At 40.9% G+C, this 18703-nt stretch overlaps 1 protein-coding gene across 4 annotated transcripts in view; it reads right to left on the bottom strand.

The window, feature by feature from the left end:
- Positions 1 to 15432, bottom strand: part of NAP1L1 (nucleosome assembly protein 1 like 1) — a 28694-nt gene extending 13262 nt beyond the window's left edge. Inside the window, exons 1-4 of one of the 4 annotated variants that reach the window (XM_053942829.1) lie at positions 15302 to 15432; positions 2530 to 2663; positions 1531 to 1565; positions 744 to 832 (exon numbers count right to left, since the gene is read on the bottom strand). In XM_053942829.1, coding sequence (XP_053798804.1) covers positions 744 to 832; positions 1531 to 1547 — 106 coding nt within the window. In that variant the 5' untranslated portion in view covers positions 1548 to 1565; positions 2530 to 2663; positions 15302 to 15432. Of the gene's footprint in view, positions 1 to 743; positions 833 to 1530; positions 1566 to 2529; positions 2664 to 14590; positions 14652 to 15301 lie in introns of those variants that run through there. The other 3 variants (XM_053942828.1, XM_053942831.1, XM_053942827.1) reach the window with 3 other exon arrangements.
- Between the last annotated feature and the right edge of the window lie 3271 nt (positions 15433 to 18703).

The raw sequence follows: 18703 nt of genomic DNA, 5'->3' as shown, positions 1-18703 counted from the left end.
AAAACACTTCTTTCAATAGATTAGCAAAGCATAACATCTTGAGCAAAATGTTCTATTTTAACGTTATTATTCTGTTCAAGCCAACATGTAGCATGGCATTATTAGCAGTCCAAGTAATTTTATTGCAGAGGTTATTACTTATTTCTCTTTTGGTTAATTGTTCTTTAGATTCCATCTGTGTCCCCAGACTTTAAATACAAAGCATGAGTAAGACTGTTCAGCACTGACAAAACAAGTATTTTGATATGTGCTTACGTTTTTTGTTGAGGGGGGGAATAAAAAAGGATTTATTAATTTCAAGAGTAGTAACACTAAGCATGATTTGTTCTGTTCACTGTCAACTCAGCAGCAAATTATTATCAACTAATCAAAAGAGATACACACAAACATATATGCACATTAATTTTTTTTATACCCAAAGCTTCACATATGTGAAGTTTTTAACTGCTTTCAGTTTTGAAATAATTCTGTCACGTATCGACAATAGTTCTGTCTTTTGCAATTATATAGGTAGCCACCACTGCCTGAACCTGGTATATAATCATGACTACAATGAGTAACTGCAAACAACTAATAAAATCACACAATTTGAAAAAATAAGTCCTTGCTTCAGAACTTAAACACAATTGCACATCTGAAATTGTTTTACCACTTCCTATTTTTTTTTGCAGTAAAAACTTTTAACACACTAACTAGAAAGTACATATGTTTAGAGGTTTAGAAATTCTTGGTCTCAACATTACCTTTGCTGTTGGCATCTTCACCAGTTTCTTCTTCTTCTACTTCTTCAACATCTTCCATGTCCTGCTGATCAAGTTCAGACTGTTCTTTGCTATTAGAAATAGTCAATAACAGCATCAAGAAGTTAATTTTATACTATAAGGAGCTTAAAGAGTTCAAACTAGATATTATGTGGGTAGAAACAAACTGTTGCATCTTTTGACCTATGACAAACAAGTCTTAATAGCCAAACAAAGCCAAATTTGTCTTCAAAGAATTTCATGTTTGACAATCCCAGAACAGTTTAAAGAATTAGCAACTTTCCAGAATTACAAAGTTTCCTTTTATAAAAAACTCCTTCATCTCCTGCTTTTATCAACCAGTCAAAGCCTCTTTCTGCTCCACATATCTTCCTTAAGATGTGCAGGCCTCGAGAACTGTGGGTAGGATCACCTACACTATACTTCAAATGCCACGAAATAAGAGCACTTGAAGTATAGAAAAAACCCTACATGGAGTGAAACAATAGGAAAGGGCAATATTATCTTCTTTTCCCCTCCAAAATTCCAACTAACATAGGAAGTTGACTCATGCCTTCTTCCACTTTTTTATTTACTTACAATTAAGATCACAAACCCATTTATCATGAGCAACATAAGCTTTTCTCCCACATACTGTAAACCTCACGTCTTGCCACAGTGCTCAAGGTCAGTATCTAGACCCTGCCTATCCAGTATCTGGAGAGCCCAGCCATGTCAAATACAGCTCAGAACACACTCAGAGCCTCAGTAACCTACAGATTTTACTTACTTGTCTATATCTGCCATTCTGCTAGATCTCACACACTAGGAAAAAAAAAAGAAAAAACACATAAGAATAGCAGCACTAGATTTCAGTTATAGCTCTATGGTCACATGCCATAATACTAAAAGAAACACAAACCATGTCAGCTTTATGAAACATGATAAATACATATTACAGTCTGAAGTGCGGCACATCTCCCTTGCACATTTTGAGCTCTCAGTCTAAAACATACAGAAATTTTGAGACACTTTGTTCTGGTTTAGAACCTTAGATCTACTCTCATAAACTGAAGTACCAAGCACCAGCAAAACGCCATGTTGAGTTTTGGCTCTTAGGACTGTACTAATCACTGACTGAAAATTAGTCCAAAGTATAAATGTGGAATATAACCTGAAAAAAACTGAAGCAAAAAGGGTCCTGGTAACTGTTTACTCATTTCCAGCATGTGATTGCAGACAGAACATACTTACAGCTAAAACAATTTAAGAATGAAGATGCCTTTTTGTGGCTTTACTTTTAATCCCAACTTTACAAAACCAACCCAAGTTGTTCCTCAGAATAACCACAATATTGCAACATAAAAAAAAAAAAAAAAAAAAAAAAAAAAAAAAAAAAAAAAAGCCAGGTGCCAGGCTATTTAATGTGACTAATTCCTATGTTCAGAATGATCACAATTTTCTTAAATATCTCAGTAAAATCATAAACATATTCCATACACAGTAACTAGAAACATTTAATATTGAGACTATTGCAAAACTTGCATACCATGAAGAACCTATGTTCTCAAATATATTATAAAATGAGCAACATTTTCTACCAGCAAAACAGTACTTGGGAGTCTCTTCTCCAAAAAGATATTTTAGGTAACTTGAAGCCTAATACTGTATACAAGAAAACACTGTCCCGTTATTACCATCTGCCAGTAATTCAGGAGGCTTCAACTACCAGGAATAATTTGCTGGTCCAGAAAGCAAGAAAACCAATGCTTTAGAGTCTCCATTTTACCTGCTCTCCTGTAAGCTAAACAAATTCAACTTTCCTTCAGGAATTTCAACTCCTTACAATGCATTCAAATGGGAATTTTAGCCAAGTGTTGGACGGATGTGTTCCAGAAAAAGAGAAAACTGCATTTGATCTGTCTGAAGTGTAACACAAAAACACAATCTCAGTAAGATCCGGATATTAACAGCCAATATGAAGAAACATCTTAGAATCTAAACTTCAGAAATAAACACCCATATTTTATGTAAATATAATCTATTTTTTTCTGGTTTCATAAGTACTTCCCAAGAATTACATGGAAAGAAGGTATCTGATGTCCTCATTTAGGACCACAATTTCATAGTGCCAAATAAAGCTCTAGAATGTAATCAAAAAGATTCAATTCCCTATATGCAGAAAAACTAGAGAACCAAGTCCATCTATTTCAGAAAAATAATACAGTATTAGCTAATAAATAGGATGGCAGCACTGCTATAAACCAAAGAATATCTAACAATTCAGTAAGAGGAATTACAGCAATATTCTTGACTAATTTTGTTCGGATCACATTTGCTTGTCTTGTGATTTCAGTTTACCCATGTAGCAATTCAAAAGACTCTCCTTTGAATACCATTCTCAAAGACAGCATGCACTGAAGACATACAGAAACAAAGCATAATACAATTACAACTCTCAGATACAGGTACCCATTTTACTTGGGCAATGTAACAATTAGCATTATTTTTCATGTAAACAATATTGTATCCATGAAAAATATACTACTTTTTCCTTACACACTTCCTCAACCTGTTTTTTATGCAGGACCATTTCAAGGAGACTGATAGTACTGCTGTGCAAAAGAGCACAAGATGCATAGCTCATCTACCTTTCAAACATTTTTCTGCAAATGCAACACAGTGATGCTCCTTGCAGAGACCAGCATTTCCCTTCTCTGTTCTCCCTATCAAAAAAAGCTTTAATTTCCATAAAACAGAAGGTAGTCCTTTCAACAAACATGTGACCAGTGGCAGCACAAACCCTAGTCAGTGGGCTAGATGAAACAGTAGCTGAAACACCTTAGAGGTTTTCTGAAAGGGACCAACTTCCGCAGTTCATTTAAACAATTTTTCCCAAAAGAAGGTAAGATTAGCTATGACCAAATGATGCCAAAAAACTTTAAGAAGCATCCATCCCACCTCCAAAAAGGGCCATTAGCCAATACCTTGGGAAAAAGCAATGACATGGTAAGAATTCTCCCAGAAACACTTGTAGCTTTCAGTTACATTCAGAAATAACACACTGTGTCAGAAGTGCAGGTATTTGACAATGTCATAACAAATTTTTATTTCAGAAGCTAGTCTTCATTTTCCCCAAAACCATGCAGGTACACTGATGATATCACTCAAGTTTCCCAGTTGTAATATTCAGCTGAGAGATCAGTTTCAAGATTTTTCTACACTTTGTAGCAGAGAACGTTTCACCAGCAGTCTCCGTTACTGAATTCCTCACTGGGCCCTTGTTTTCACCTCTGAACAACTACTTGTCATCACAAACTTTCATCCAGCCTTTCACTGTTCATCCTCTTTCCAAGATAATTTCTGATCATGCTAAAGGCATTAATCTCACTACAGCACCCTGTGGGACTCCAGCATCTGCTTCTTTCTCCTCATTGCAATGGGCAGCTATCACTCTCTCCTTCCTGGCTCTTAAACAATCCCTGCAAGCACTGTATGGTTTCAAATTATGGCCCAGTTTACTCAAAGACTTTGAATAACATTCTTCAAAGATTTTTTTTTTAATTAAAATAGACTAGATCAAGCAGCTGTCAGCTTCAGAGCCTCCCTCTAGTGTGTTTCTCTCTCTCATCCAATTTTTCCTATTCTCCTTGCAGCAGTCTTTTTCATGTCCCATCCTTTAATCTTCCCTGTATTTTTACACAACTATGTATCAGAATGTACACAGTTGGAAGAGTTCTTCTGCAAACTGAGGAGATACTAGTGTCTGTCATGACAATTATCTGCCAGCTCTAGACAACTTTTCTTGAGTAAGGAGACTACAAGGCACTGCCAAGAAAACTACACTGGCAGACATTTAGGCTAATCTGTGCAACCCACTAGCATGGAAGAGATGTAGTTGCATCACATTTTGTTTACTGTAATTTACTTAAACAACCATAAGTTTCTCCGCAAACACAGTTCTACTGGCTAAAAAAAAGCCCAAACAGAAACAAAAATACTGCAGAAAAGCACTGAGAAAATGCATTCCTTAAGCCACTATCTCTGTGCAATGCCCAGTTCAAGGTCCTGGTCTAGTCTTCAGAGTTTCATATACACTACATACCACAATTGATAACATTAGATCACTACAGTATTTATTTTGCAGTATGTCCTCAGCACTAAATATTTAAATATAGAACTCATTCACTCTACTCTCCATAAGACAGAGCTGTCCTTCCCAGTTCATTCATAGGTTCATTTAGGTTCGTGAACAGCAGCTACACCTTGGCATGTGAGCAACATAACCATTAGCATCACTCCCTGAAGTAGTGCCAGAGAGATATCAGTTTACCAGTTGTCAGTGCAGGATTATAACAAACCTGGATACACCTGGTGTATTACTTCAAGCCTCAGTGTCTAGGTGACAGTTTTGGACTAAGATACTCCTTGGAAACTAGGCCTCCTGACTGCATGAAGAGGCTTATGAGCCCAAATAAAGGGTAGTCTACATCCCTGTATAAAGCCGGCATGTAAAAACCTTACTAGAAAAATATTTTATTTCCCTGTTACTTGAACAGCTACAGCCACTGTTTAAATGCAGTAGACTGCATTATGGTCAAATACAGAGATGCCTACAGGCTTTACTTACAATGTTTTGCTGCTCATTGTAAAAATATGCAGAAGAAAAGCAACAGTTATATTTTCAGGGCTTGAAAGAGAATGTGTAGGAAGTTTGCGCTACAAAAAGAAGGCAAAATTACAGAAAATCAAGCTACAGTGCAAGTTTCCTGTAAGTTTAAATTTAAAACCTCTTTCATACAGGTACTTTAAGTCTGCCTGCCATCACAAGAAAGCACATTCATTATCAAAATGGAAAGGTTGGAAGACTTAATCCAGCACTACCTGACCCACTGTTTTGAGTGCATCCTGCAGAATTACTAAAAATTAGCAAAACCCCCCTAAAATTCAAAACTTATCAAAACTGTGTGACAATTTGCTATTTTCATTAGGCTTAAAGGACACTTGATCTTGTTAAACTGTCATGTTTTTCAAGAAATGGAGTTTGATACAAGCAGAGTGTTCAGATGTTCATCCTCAAGTAAGTCATTAGTGAGCTTTCAGTTTTCAAGGGTTATCGTTTCTTCACTAAGTGATTTTGCGCAAGTGAAGACAGAAATACAAACTCCAAGTGTTCAGTGCCTCCTAATCTTTCCTTTATCCACACAGAAACGAACCAGAATTTGCACAGAGGCACCAGCCATGTTACAGCTAGGACACAGGCTTTGGTGAGAAGCCTTTTTTTTTCTCAGATCAGCTTTACGCGTCCCAAGTAAGCACACCACTATTAGATTACCCGGACATCCGCTCGCCCTCAGGAAGACAGGTCACAGCGAGGTGAACTACAAGTCAGCTGAGGCAGCAAGACATTCCTGAGACACAGTTCCTCCAGCAAAACAACAGCATTTCTGTACAAGCCCCAAGGCTGGCAGGCTGACAACACATCTCAGCTGTTCAGCATCTCTGAGCATACCACAAACAGTACCCATACCCTCCTTTTCAGGAAACACCTCTTCCCCTTCTCTAGACAAATTGCTCACACAGGAGGACAGCTAGTTGTATTTAAAAAATCATCGGGATTACATCTGGTAAACTATTTGCAGTGTGTGCAGAAACCAAAGGTGCCAGACAAATGACATCATACCAGCCAAGTTCAACTCTCACTAAAGACTGGGAAACTCAAGAGCAATACTTTCACTAGAAGTTACTTCTAACTGATGTTCTTGCCTGGAATTCCAGGACAATTTGTAAGATTTCTCCTTACATAATCATTATTAAATACAGAAAACAAAAATTAAACTAGTGTAGACATCCATTAGCAAACACTCTTTGACTGCAGATGTTCAAATTGTCTGAGGTAGTTTGCTCGAAACCTCTAACAGAGGTTTGTAACTTTAAAGAGCTCAGATGCTCTGCATAGTGATCTTAAAGGTCTTTTCCAGCCTAAACAATTCTGTGAGAACTGAGTGAACTGTTTCAAAAGTGCACAGTACATGAGTTTCACACTTCAAATGTCTTGGTACTACAACCCCAAAAATGCATCACTCATTCCAAAACTGTTGGTAGAAGCTATGGTAGCAATCACTGGATAGGGAAATTGCTATGGGAGAGAAGATCATACAATTCAGTAGTAACTAAGAGAAAATTTAGCTCTTCTTCAAAAAGAAGCAATTGAATAATGCATCAGGTTAAAAATATAATTTTAAAAGGGAATAAAGCAGAAGACCGATTGTTTCCTTTATACTTGTGAGATCAAATTCATGCATCCATTACCACTTAGCATGAAAACTGGTTATAAAACAAGGGGATATTGTACCTATTATTGTCCTGCGAGGAGACCTCATCACTCCCTGCTACAACCCAAAAGGAGGCTGCAGCTGGGTGGGGAGTGGTCTCTTCTCCCAGGTAAACAAGCAACAGGATGAGAGGAAATGGTCTCAAGCTATGCCAGGGCATGTTTAGATGGGATATTATGAAAACTTTCTTCACTGAAAAGGTTGTCAGGCATTGAAACAAGTAGCCTAGGGAAGTGCTGCAATCACCACCCCTGGAACACATCAAAGGATGTGTTGATGCAGCACTTGGGGACACAGTTCAGCAGTCAACACAGCAGTGCTGAGTTAACAGCTGGACTCAATCTTAGAGGAGAGGCCTTTTTCAACCTAAACAATTCCATGTTTCTATGATTAACACGGCAGATAAACATGGTAAACAAATGATATCATTCATCTTAGGGAAAAAATATGCCTTCTTAGGAAAGCTGAAGGTCCAAAAAAGAAAATCAATCTCAATCAAATGAGCAGCTAAATGCAGTGCTAGAACATCAAGATACCTCATCTGTGTGATGAAAGACTTTTATCAGCCACTGAACTCTCCAGAGACAATACCTTTATTAGTCCCTCAAAGTTATTCTGTTAACAAAAGATTTCTAACTGTTAATGTAGGAACAAAAATTGACAAAATTTATTTAAATTTGCAAATCTAGAAGAGATAATTAAAACTGTCTGTCCAAATACAAGTACAGAATACAGGAGTATGATATAATAAAGAATACAATACTAATATAAAAGCTATTAAGTTCTGCCTAAAGAGACTAAGGAGCTAATGGTCAGTGGAAGCAAGGAATCCAGGTGCCTCAATACAGTAACAAGAAGGTGACACTGGACCCTTGCAGTAACTCAAATCCCTTCATTTTGACACAACTTACTGTGCTAGCACCACTCATCCACTATGTGCAAAAGACACGCACAGTTAACAGCAGAAATGCTAATTGGCATGACAATATATAGGAATCTTTAGCAGAAGCTAAAGTAAGGTGTCCTGACAAAGCAGAAAAGGGTAAGAAATTCAGACAAGAAGCAGCGTTTCACAAAACACACTCAGAACAACTTCTAGCTATGCACATGAGCTTAAATATCTGAGATGGGAAGCACTCATACCATCACATGAGAGATACATTCCTTTCATAAAGGGAACACCCAGTTTCTCTTCTGAATGATCTTCAAGTCAGAGAAAGTAAACCCTGCTGGAGAAGCTTATTGTAGCTCCTCAGCTATGCATAATCCTATATCCCCTTCCTTTCATCAATGTTTGAATGATAGTAAAGTTAAAGAATGTTCAAAGCATTTCTTTGTACACTGTTAGACCTTCAGTTACACAAGTCACAGCAGGGTCAAGAGACAGAGGCTGTCACAGGCAAGTACCTTTTATAACACCTCATGGAAAGGGTTAGGCAAGTTTGAAGTTACTGTGAAACTGTACTGCTACACCTCACTTATGGTAATACAGCAAAATTCAGAATCTGACTGTAAAGAACAAATAAACATGATAAAAACACTAGCATGCTGAATTCAAGCAACACAACACAATTGAAACTGCTCTTTCCCCTTCAAGTGATATTATTTTGCACTCCCTACTAACTCCTGAGGTAAAGGCATCAACTACAGCCACTTGCCAATGCAACTACTTCACTAGTGCTTGCAGGACTCTGCACAATACAATTGCACATGTTACAGCATGAAAACACATTTTGCACCCTTTCAACTTAGAAGTGCTCTACACTTCTATGAGAATGGCAGTTGATAGGAAAAAGTCAAATTCTGCAAAACAAAATAGAGGGATAATATATATAAGTAGTATTATTACTCAGCTATTAGTAACTGCAGGATTTGTTTTCATTCATGTGGAAACCCATTGTAAGCTTTCCCTTGAATTAATTTTTCAATCAGGAAATGAGGATTGATTCAATCAACAAATACTTAATTCCTCTCTTTGTAGTATTTTTACTGCATTTTAGATAGTGCCTGTTTACTCTTTCAGCAGAAAAGAGCCTCCATACTGAGAAGGAGATGGACTACAGAATTAGAAATTAAAATCAGGACTATTATCAAACTACATCTGCATGCTTGTCAATGCTACTGACCTGAGCTCCATGATCATGTTCTAAAAATAGAGTAATAAGCACACAATGTTGCCTTTGTTCTGAATGCCAAGATCCTGTAGCAGAAAACCTAACAATTTCTATTTAGAACAATCTTTCATTATTAGAGAAGTAACAAGTTTAAATCCAAACTTGGAAAAATTAACAAGGATATTTTTTGGGTTTTTTTTTTTAAACCACTACTCACTGTAGCTTTTTATGGTTTTACTTTCCATCATGGATAATGGAAAGAACAGCAGGCATCCTAGAGGGCTGAAATCAAAGTCTTCATGTTTAAAGAAATACTTGAAATTTCCTAAGACAGTGTTTCTCAATACAGTTCATGTTGGTACAGGTATTCAGTTTGTTAAAAAATAGCAAAGTAATAAAAAAAGAATTGTGTTTTAAGAAAATTCTTCAGGTAGCAGGGTGCACTGTAACAGCTTAAAAAAACCCAAACTTGTGCATACCACAACATCAAACAATGGGAAAGAGAGCACTAATTGGCTGCCTAGATCACCACATAATCAAACATGACTATATTGGCAATTACACTGCTATCTGCAAAACTCACACGCTGCAGCATTTAAGTTTTTATCCAATTTGACTTCAAAAACATCTAAGCATCCTTATATGAAAAGAAAGTTACAAAATACTGAAACATACGTACAGGTTTCAGAAGTGTGCTCCTTGCTAGAACATATGATGAATGCAATTTTAAATACATTGACTAACCAAGAAGCCACTGAAATTCCTAAAATGTACTTAGCAACTTCTTTGTTAGCTTCCATTCAGTATTTTTTCCATGGAAGCCAGGCCACTACTAGACTACCAACTTTAAAACACAGTTTTCAACTAACAAGTTAGTGTGCACAAAAAAAAGAACACAACCACATTTTAAAACATTTTGGAGGCTATTGGGATGAGATGTTACAACTGGCAGTAAAGACCCACCAAAGAATGCCCACGGTTATGGTTTCAGCCAGTCACTTCCAAATGAATACAGGTGCACTTTAAAAAATAATTGTAAACATGTAGCTGGGCTACAGAGACCTTGATCCATGGAACTTGAGCACTGTTTACAAAGTTATCTTCAGAAATACTCTCTTGTGAATTTCACTCAATCTTGCCTTTGGCACCAACATAGAAGTATGTGATACCTCCAAAACACTGAAGATGGTGGTAAAAGAATCAAGACGCTGTGTCATGACGATCTCACCAGTTTCAAACATAGCAAGCATGTTTCTGATAAAGCCACCTTGCACACACAAGAACCAGCATAAAGCACCATACCAGTTCACACTTCAACATTCAAAGATGAGTTATTTCCAAAACTGTAGTATCACAACTTAACAACTCTTTAAAAGAGTGACTCAAGTGAGGCAAAATAAATAGTATTGAAATTTGAAGTAACACATAAAAAGATGCAATTCCAACTACGTTAGAATTCAAAAGGTCAAAAACCTGCTATGTAAAGACAAATATAATGGCATGCAGACCACTGAAGACTTCTACTCAACATGCAGAAGTGGCAAGATCTGAAATAAATGCATGGTGACTAAAACATACAATTACAAAATATGATCATCCTGTACTTCAGTAATGGATCCTTAATTGTATCCACTGCTCAACATTGAAGAAAGGAACTAGCTCAGTTAAGGGTCTAGCAACATGAATACCTGACCAACAGAAGCAGTTCACATTTTATATCAATAGTATTTGAGAGGAGAGTAACAAGAAATGACACAAAAATACATACATAAACAAGAAGTTCAAAAATAACTGATTCAAACTTGGTTTCAATATGAACAATTTTTTTCCATGTACCCTCTCTGTGCTCCTCAACTCTTCAATGTCTGTCATATTTTTAACTAAACCAAAACTTTCCCTCATGGGCAAGTCATCCCACAAGAAATCTGAAAGAACTGATTCTCCTTCCTTTGAAACACTGCATATTAAACAATACCTAAATAAAGTAGCAGATTGAACCAATCATAGTGCAGATGGTCAGAAAAGATAACAAGCATTTATGTTTCTATCCTGGGTCTTAGAAGTCATGGAGTTGTCCATTCCAGATTTCAGACACCCATTTCATCAAATCTCATAACAAGAATCCTCAACACTTGGTTAATTCTAGTATCTCTCATGTTTTGGGTGAAGTTTTCTTCATTTGTTTGTTATTTTGTAGTGATAGTTTTTTACAGAATAAATGTAAAATTGTCAATTGAATGCTTCAAAGCTACAGCTAAAGCCAAACCCCAGTTTTTGTATCTAAAATTTGTTTTCACCTTTTGAACATAAAAACCTACCAAGGAGCAACTGGTAGTACTTTGTTCTATAGTCCTCAATGACCAATTGAAACAGTTGATGTGCAAACTGTCTATTCATTATGGCAAGTTAAGATTTAAACTGAGACACATCACCACTTCAAGCCATGTCTGTGCAGATGTACATTTAAGCACACAGCCCCCAAATGCATCTGTATTTTCCAGTACTAAAATCTGAACAGCTTTCCATCTAGGAAAGACCTGCAGTTTAACCTTTGACAAGTAGTTAGGATGCGGATAATGTCTTCATTTAAGCAGATGATACAAATTCATTTAAAAGATTAATCTTTCAAGAAAATACAACTTACTTCATATCTTAAATAATTTATATTTTTAAGTAATTCTAGAGTATCAAAGGTAAAGGAGCAAACTTTTTAATTGACTGCAATTAAAGCTTTAACCTGCAATACGTGAAGTCCTCCTGAAAAATTAAGGTCAAAAGTTATGACTAAATACACAAGGCCACATCAGTAATTAGGATTTTTACTTCTGCATTAACTTTGCTGATTCAGAAAATAATATAATCATTTAGTGTAGGAAGCCCTCAAAGCCCTCACACGTTGCTTCTAAATAGTTTAATTTTTCAGAAGGTCATCAAATGAATCCCCAAGCAACTTCTGTGATGCCTTCCAGGCGTGTCTGGTTTTCTAGACAAATACATTATGACACCAGACCTACTCTCCAGATTAACAACGTTGGGTGATGAGGAAATGCACTAACATCTGAGCTGAGTGAGAATCAGCTAGATTGAATTAGCTTTAATTATAATCACTTTTGAACACTAAGTAATTTACAAATGAAAACTTGACCTATAAGCCTTAAACCCATCATCACAACCCTTCCTTGGATTAAACACATACTATGAAGTTCCACTCTATTATTTACTAGCCACCTCCCTAAGAAGAAGCTTGAAGGAATGCAGTTGCCCAGACCAGTTGAGAAGACTTCTCAGCTGTACTAAAATAAAACCAGCATTAAAAAGTCTCGTTTCTGTCTGCAAAGTTCTGCCTTCTGTTTAAATGGCTATTAGTGCCTCACAAATACCAAAGCACTCCCAGCTCATGGAAAATCACAGAGCTTAAGTTGCACTGAATGTATATACAGACACAGAAAAACAGGCATTGAAAGAGCACCTGCATCTCCATTTTCTGTAACCTGTCCAATTCCTGCAGTTTCCTTTAGAATCAGGTCCTTATTTAGAGATATGCCATGTTTGCAGCTGTTTCACAAGAATATGAATATGAACTGCATTACAACTACATTAGTAAAAAGGTGAAGATATCAGAGACATGTTCATCATACCTGTTGTTCTACTGGAATAAACTGGCTTTCACCAAAGGATTGAACCAAAACTCAAAATAGAAGATGTCTTATTCCCCTCCTAAAATTTTTCACGATTGAAATTAATAGCCTCAAGCTATTTTCCTCCCTGAAAGAATACAATTTCTGCCATGATTAAGTCGAGCTCTTTGTGTTACCGTTGCTTTAACTTTTAGGAGCCTAGTGAATAAACAGGGTTTTATCAAGTGTACAGGGTCAGCCAAAGTTTCCTCATAGATGTGGAGTTCTGTATTAGAGGACACAGCCTCAGCCTGGAAGATCCAGGTCTCACTCAAGGCTGTGAAAACGCTGTTAACAAAGATTCATAACATCATGCCCACAGTGCCTTGGTTTCAGTTTCGCTTGTGCACATATGCTCAAAGCTAAGAAAAAAAACCACACTACCCTTTTGCAGGGTGTCCAGTAAGCAGGTCACCATAACAAGCCCCCCACCTGCTCCTAGGAATAGTTTCTGAGTGAGGTAGGGGGTAGATGATGCACAAGGATGGTGGGAGCATTACTGTGTATATGTAAACAGCGCTGCAGCAGATCTGGCACTTCTTGCAACATTGGGCTGGCAGCACAGATGCTGGACGGTACTGCTGCGTGCTTCCAACACTCACTTCCTAGCCTTGTCAAAGTCAGAGAAAGACCAGGAGCTCTGAAAAACACCAATCTACCACCTGTGCACAGGACCAACATTCTGCAATACTCAGTGCTCAGAAACCAAGAGTAAATTATAACCAAAACTTGTCACAAAGCACAGAAAAAGTGGAGGGCAATAAGACTGCTAACATGTATCACTCACAGGACAAAGTGACACACACACACAAGCTCTGGTGTCAGTGGCCTGTTCTAAGCACTTCTATCAATGTTTCAGGTACCCAAAACCTGAGCGGCCTCAACTTCTGTCTGGTATAGAAGCATCCCAAGTCACTTAAATTTCCATGTATGTGTATTTTAAATGCTATCTTCCCCTAAGGATTCATATAATTTCTGGATTTACAAGAGACTGGAAACAACTCAGCTTGCTTCAATCAAAGTACAGTGCTTCTCTCATTCTTTAAAGAGTACCATTGTAAAATGGGGTCAGCAGGAAGGCTGCTAAAAAGCTACTAACGTTTTTGTCAAGAACCACCTTCAGCAGTTCACAGCCTTAGGCCTTAACTCTTCCCTCAAGTTTAATTTCATGACTGTAATTAAAATTATCAGGCACTATCTCCTGCCTGATTAATGTAGCATCTACTAGCAGATGTGAAAATCCCAAGAGGTGCTGAGCAGAGGAGAGTATTTGTCATACCACCATGCCCACTTCTCTTACCCGCCACAAATGAGTTAGAACACGAAATGTTAAGTGTATCTCAACAGGACTTGAAACATACACCTAACTGCAGAGAGCTCGGAGATAAAGTGTGGAAGGTGCTGCTGTAATATTACTACACCAGTTGTTTGAAAAAAGGTTTGCGGTTTTTTTCTGCAAGCAAATGCAGAATTATTAATTCAATATTGAAAATTTCACAAGTATTGGCAGTGTAAGGACCCTAAACAGTCAATATGGAACAGACAGAGTATGTTTTATACGTATATAGCTCTAGATGAATGCTGAACACAAGATAATATTTCCACTTGTAGTTACTAAATCCTCCAGGCAGTTTCTCAGCCTTCCTCGGGGACACTACTTAGGGTGATACCAGCTAACAGACACCCAGAGAAGCGACATGTTGAACTCCCGGACACCACTCTACCCTGAGGCAGGACGCGGGAGCTGCCCGTCTGATGGCTGAATCTCTGGGTCCCCCTGCCAGCAGCACAGCACAATACACCCGCGCCGCGGCTCCGCACGGGAGCGGGAACAAGGCGCGGGAGGCGGCACAAGGCCACGGCGCGCTGCCATCCGCCGCTCCCCGCTCCGCCATGTGCGCACACACCACGCGGGGGCCCCGCGCCGGACCGGCACCGAGCCCCTCCCGCGCCCTCCCCGCGGCCGGCCGGACGCTCACCCGGCTCCTCCCCGCGCCGCTTTCCGGCCCCGCCACCCTCCCCGGTCCCCGGCCGCGCCGGGCGCGGCCCCGCTTGGGCGCCCACGTGTTGCGGAGTCGACCCGCCTCCCCCGAGCGCCGGCCACGCCACGGGCCCCGGCCTAGCGCGGCCCGGGCGCTCCGCGGGACGCAGCGGAGGAACGCGCGGGAGGCGGCGAGCAGCGCTGCTCGCTGCGGGCCCGGGGGGGCGAGCAGCGGCGCAGCCGCCCCGCGGGCCGCGCGGGGGGAGGGGGTAAACCGGTGTGGCACGGGCACCGCCGGCCACCCGCGTCCCGCCAGCCCAGGGGCCCCGCTAGGCCGGGCCGGCATCCACGGCCTCCCCGCGAAGGGAGCGGGGGCCCAGCGCCCCCCGCCCACCCCCTGTGCCCCCCACACCCCCAGCCCGGGGCGGCGGCGGCGGCCGCGCTCCGGCGGTACCTGCGCGGCCGGCGGGCGGCGGTGACTCAGGAGCAGCGAGGCGGAGGCGCCGCGCGGCCGGCGGTGAAAGGACCCGCGCTCCCGCCGCTCGCGCTCATATAGAATTAACGTCACCACGTAACCCCCCTCCCCCGCCGCCCGCGTCTCATGGCAACGCGTGCGCGCGCCCTCGCGCCGCCCGCCCGCCCCGGGAGCGCGCGCCGGCCGTTGGCCGAGGGCGGTTGGGCCCGAGCGGCGGCGCGCGCGGAGCCGCCCCCGCAGGCAGCCCGGGGCGCGCGCCCGCTCACGTACCGGCCGCCCGCGCGCCGAGGGGAATGTGCCCCACGGCGCGGGGCGCCCCGGCAGCCAAGCCGCCAGGTGCTGCCCGGCAGGAGCGGGGCGAGGGCCCACCCGCCCGCCAGTCAGCGTGTGATGCTACCCCGACTGCTTCGGTGCTGCCGTAAGCCCGAACTCGAGAGTTTCTGAGGGCACCTGAGCATAAATAGAAGTTACTCGGACAGGTAAACTCCATTCACACAGGCCGCAGGTACCACAAAACCACAGTCGCTACTAGCTTACCTTGAAAAACCAAGCTGAGCACCGTGGTGGTTCATCAGAGTTTCGACCATTTCTGCCTTGGCTGGTGTGAACGGCCAAAGGCAGCAACAGCTCCAACTCTCCCATTCTGACTTGCCGTACTTGCCTGCCAGAGACTTGGTTTCCTGCAAATGCCTGTCATGCCTGACTTCGAGCTCCGAGTAAAGCCGTTCCTAAAACGGATTCCTTTCTAGCGTTTCTCTCCATGCTCATAGTCTTGAGTAATAGCACGTGGCACACTTGGAGAAGACATCTGTGATCTACACTAAGCTCATAGAAATGTAAATGTCTTTGAGACTTCTAACTCCCCTACGCTGGAAGGAGCCAATGATTCCAAATACAATTAGGTGAGATGGCCAGGCACATGGTGTGATGGCATAAGAGCTGTTTGCTGAGGATATATTGCCAAATACTTAATGTGTATTCTTTGGAATTTACCAAATTCTTCCATCTATTTGTCTAAGCAATCTGCAGCCTGAATGTATCTATTTAAATAATGAAAATGACAACAGAAAGCAGAAGAAGAAAAAGTGGTGGATCTGCCAAGTATCTGCAACACATTCTATATTAAGAAGAAGGAAACTATAAAGTATTCTATTCCGTATGGTGCCACACCAGCTTTGTTCCAGTGTTTGGTAGTAAAATCTCAGCCCCCAAAACCAGATGTCTTTGTGGCAAATGAATCCCATCTGCAAGACAGAAGTTTGTGGAGAGAACTTAAGGATGCCCTCCTATTCCCCAGCACACTGAATTTTTAAAAGTGGGCTTCTTTCTATCTATCATTCAATTTTAAATAGTTTGAGACCACAAAGCTGTAAGGAGGAAAGTGAAGGATCCAGGACAAGGATTGCACAGCATAGTCCAAGTGATAGGAAATAGGGAGAAACAGAGATGGAGATGCCACATGATTCTAAAATGAAAATACCTGTACCCCCACTTGCAGCCCTTTTAAAATTGTATTGGATACTAATGTCTTATTTATCCGAGGTGTTTGGTGCTTGGGAATATGTAAAGGGCAGAGATGTACAGAAGGCATTTGGTAAAAATGAGCAGTCGATTGCTATTATTGCAACAACAATTATCTGCCATTACAGGCGTTCCCTTTATTCAATCAGCTAAAGTGGCAATCAACTGTAAACAAGTGAGTCACAAGGCAGTGGCTCACCTTGCTTGTCTTTCTGAGATCTGCCAACTCGTGACATGCAGAACCCTGAGGTGACACCCAGTGACCCCTGTGAAGGGGTACAGAAGAAATGAGACATGCAGAAGCCAGCAGTGTGGATTAGAGAGCCTAAGGTAGTCAACAGCCACAGTTAAAGACTGGGCACAAGTCTAAGCATATCTAAGCTGGAAACGTACCTCTAGGTTGGAGGGAAATGCCTTTTCAACCAGAATTCAGAAATGTCTTTTGGGGGTTTAAATTAGTCAAGTAAGTCAGCCTCTTCTCATAAGACAAAATAAAACCAAAGTCCTTAACCAAGGGTTTTTCAGGAGTTTTTGAAGAACAAGTTAGGGAAACATTTTTCAATACGAAGAAGTTTCTGTGAACAGCTAGAAAGGGACAAGTGACAGGATGTAAGGACACCACTCCTGCTTCCACATGGCACCTGCCATCACAAATGTGTGGAAAGAGGAAACGACAAAGTTACTTCTTACCTGAATTATATGCACATGCAAGCTTTATAGTTTGACTTGTTTTGCTGTCAAATGGTTCAACTTATCCTGACATTTGTACAGTCATGAAAATTACATAAAGAAACTTTTGTCAAACTTGAGTTTTAATGGCTGATATATTTTTCTTTGCTTTTTGTGTGTTTCCCATGAGCATGTTCTGTAACTTGTAGTTACAGTCTGGATAGTTGAAGTACTGCCTTGGAATTGCACAGAGCATCAAACTAATGCCATTTTTTGAATAATGGGAATAAAATCATCAGAGAATACCTTAGATATTGATATAGATATATTTTCCTTGTAAATGTGTGGAGTTTTTTTAATATTACATCCTGATTTTTTTAAAATACTCAGAACATGTGAGTAAGAAACACTCAGGTGTGGTCGCTGAGTACACAGAGACACACCATTTTCTCACAGCTGGGACAAAGAGTCTTGATAAGAGACACTAGGAGAACTGCCGTGTGGCATAGAAGCTGGGATGTGTCTTCTGGAGACAGTGACTTGAGGTCAAATTGCTGCTCCAAATCAGCAGCAGGAGAGTCAGAATCAGGTCCCTCACGTGCTAGTTGAGTGTCTTACACATGAGCTATACAATAGCAGGGAATCTGACCTCTCCCTCAGTGCCTAGCACTATCAGGAATGCTCCCTTTTGCATCCTGCCTCCCAGAGCTTGCATCACTGACTCTTTCGTTGCCTGTGGAGGGGGGCTCAAGCAGAGGCTGTGTCCAGAAGCCTGGAGGGCGCTCAGGAACAGAACACAGCTCTGGGTTTGTACATGGAGGGCCCTGAAGAAGGTCAAGCACTGATTCTGTTGCAGGAGGCTAAACCAGTATTTCTGTAACATGCTGTTGCAACAGATGAGTTTGGCACTGAGATCCAGGCTCAGTCTTGCTAAGCACAGCATTCAGCGTGCTTGTGCTGCATTCAGGCTACAGCCAAGCTAAAGCAGCACTGCCTTAGCTTAGAAAAATGTGTTGGTCATGAAGCTTAGTATGCTTACGTCGGATCAACAACTCCACTGTGGCAGGTGATTCATTGAACATTAAAGCTGCTTTCATTCTCTTTTGTTCTACTAGAAAAATGCAGAAGGTCCTTAGTACAGACATGGATGTGATTACCTGAACACCTAGACACCCCTTCAGACTAGTAGGC

The sequence above is a fragment of the Vidua chalybeata genome, chromosome 5 (assembly GCF_026979565.1).
Source record: "Vidua chalybeata isolate OUT-0048 chromosome 5, bVidCha1 merged haplotype, whole genome shotgun sequence".
In the NCBI taxonomy this organism is placed as follows: Eukaryota; Metazoa; Chordata; class Aves; order Passeriformes; family Viduidae; genus Vidua; species Vidua chalybeata.
The sequence above is the reverse complement of the archived record's forward strand: the minus strand, read 5'-3'. Positions and strand labels throughout refer to the sequence as shown.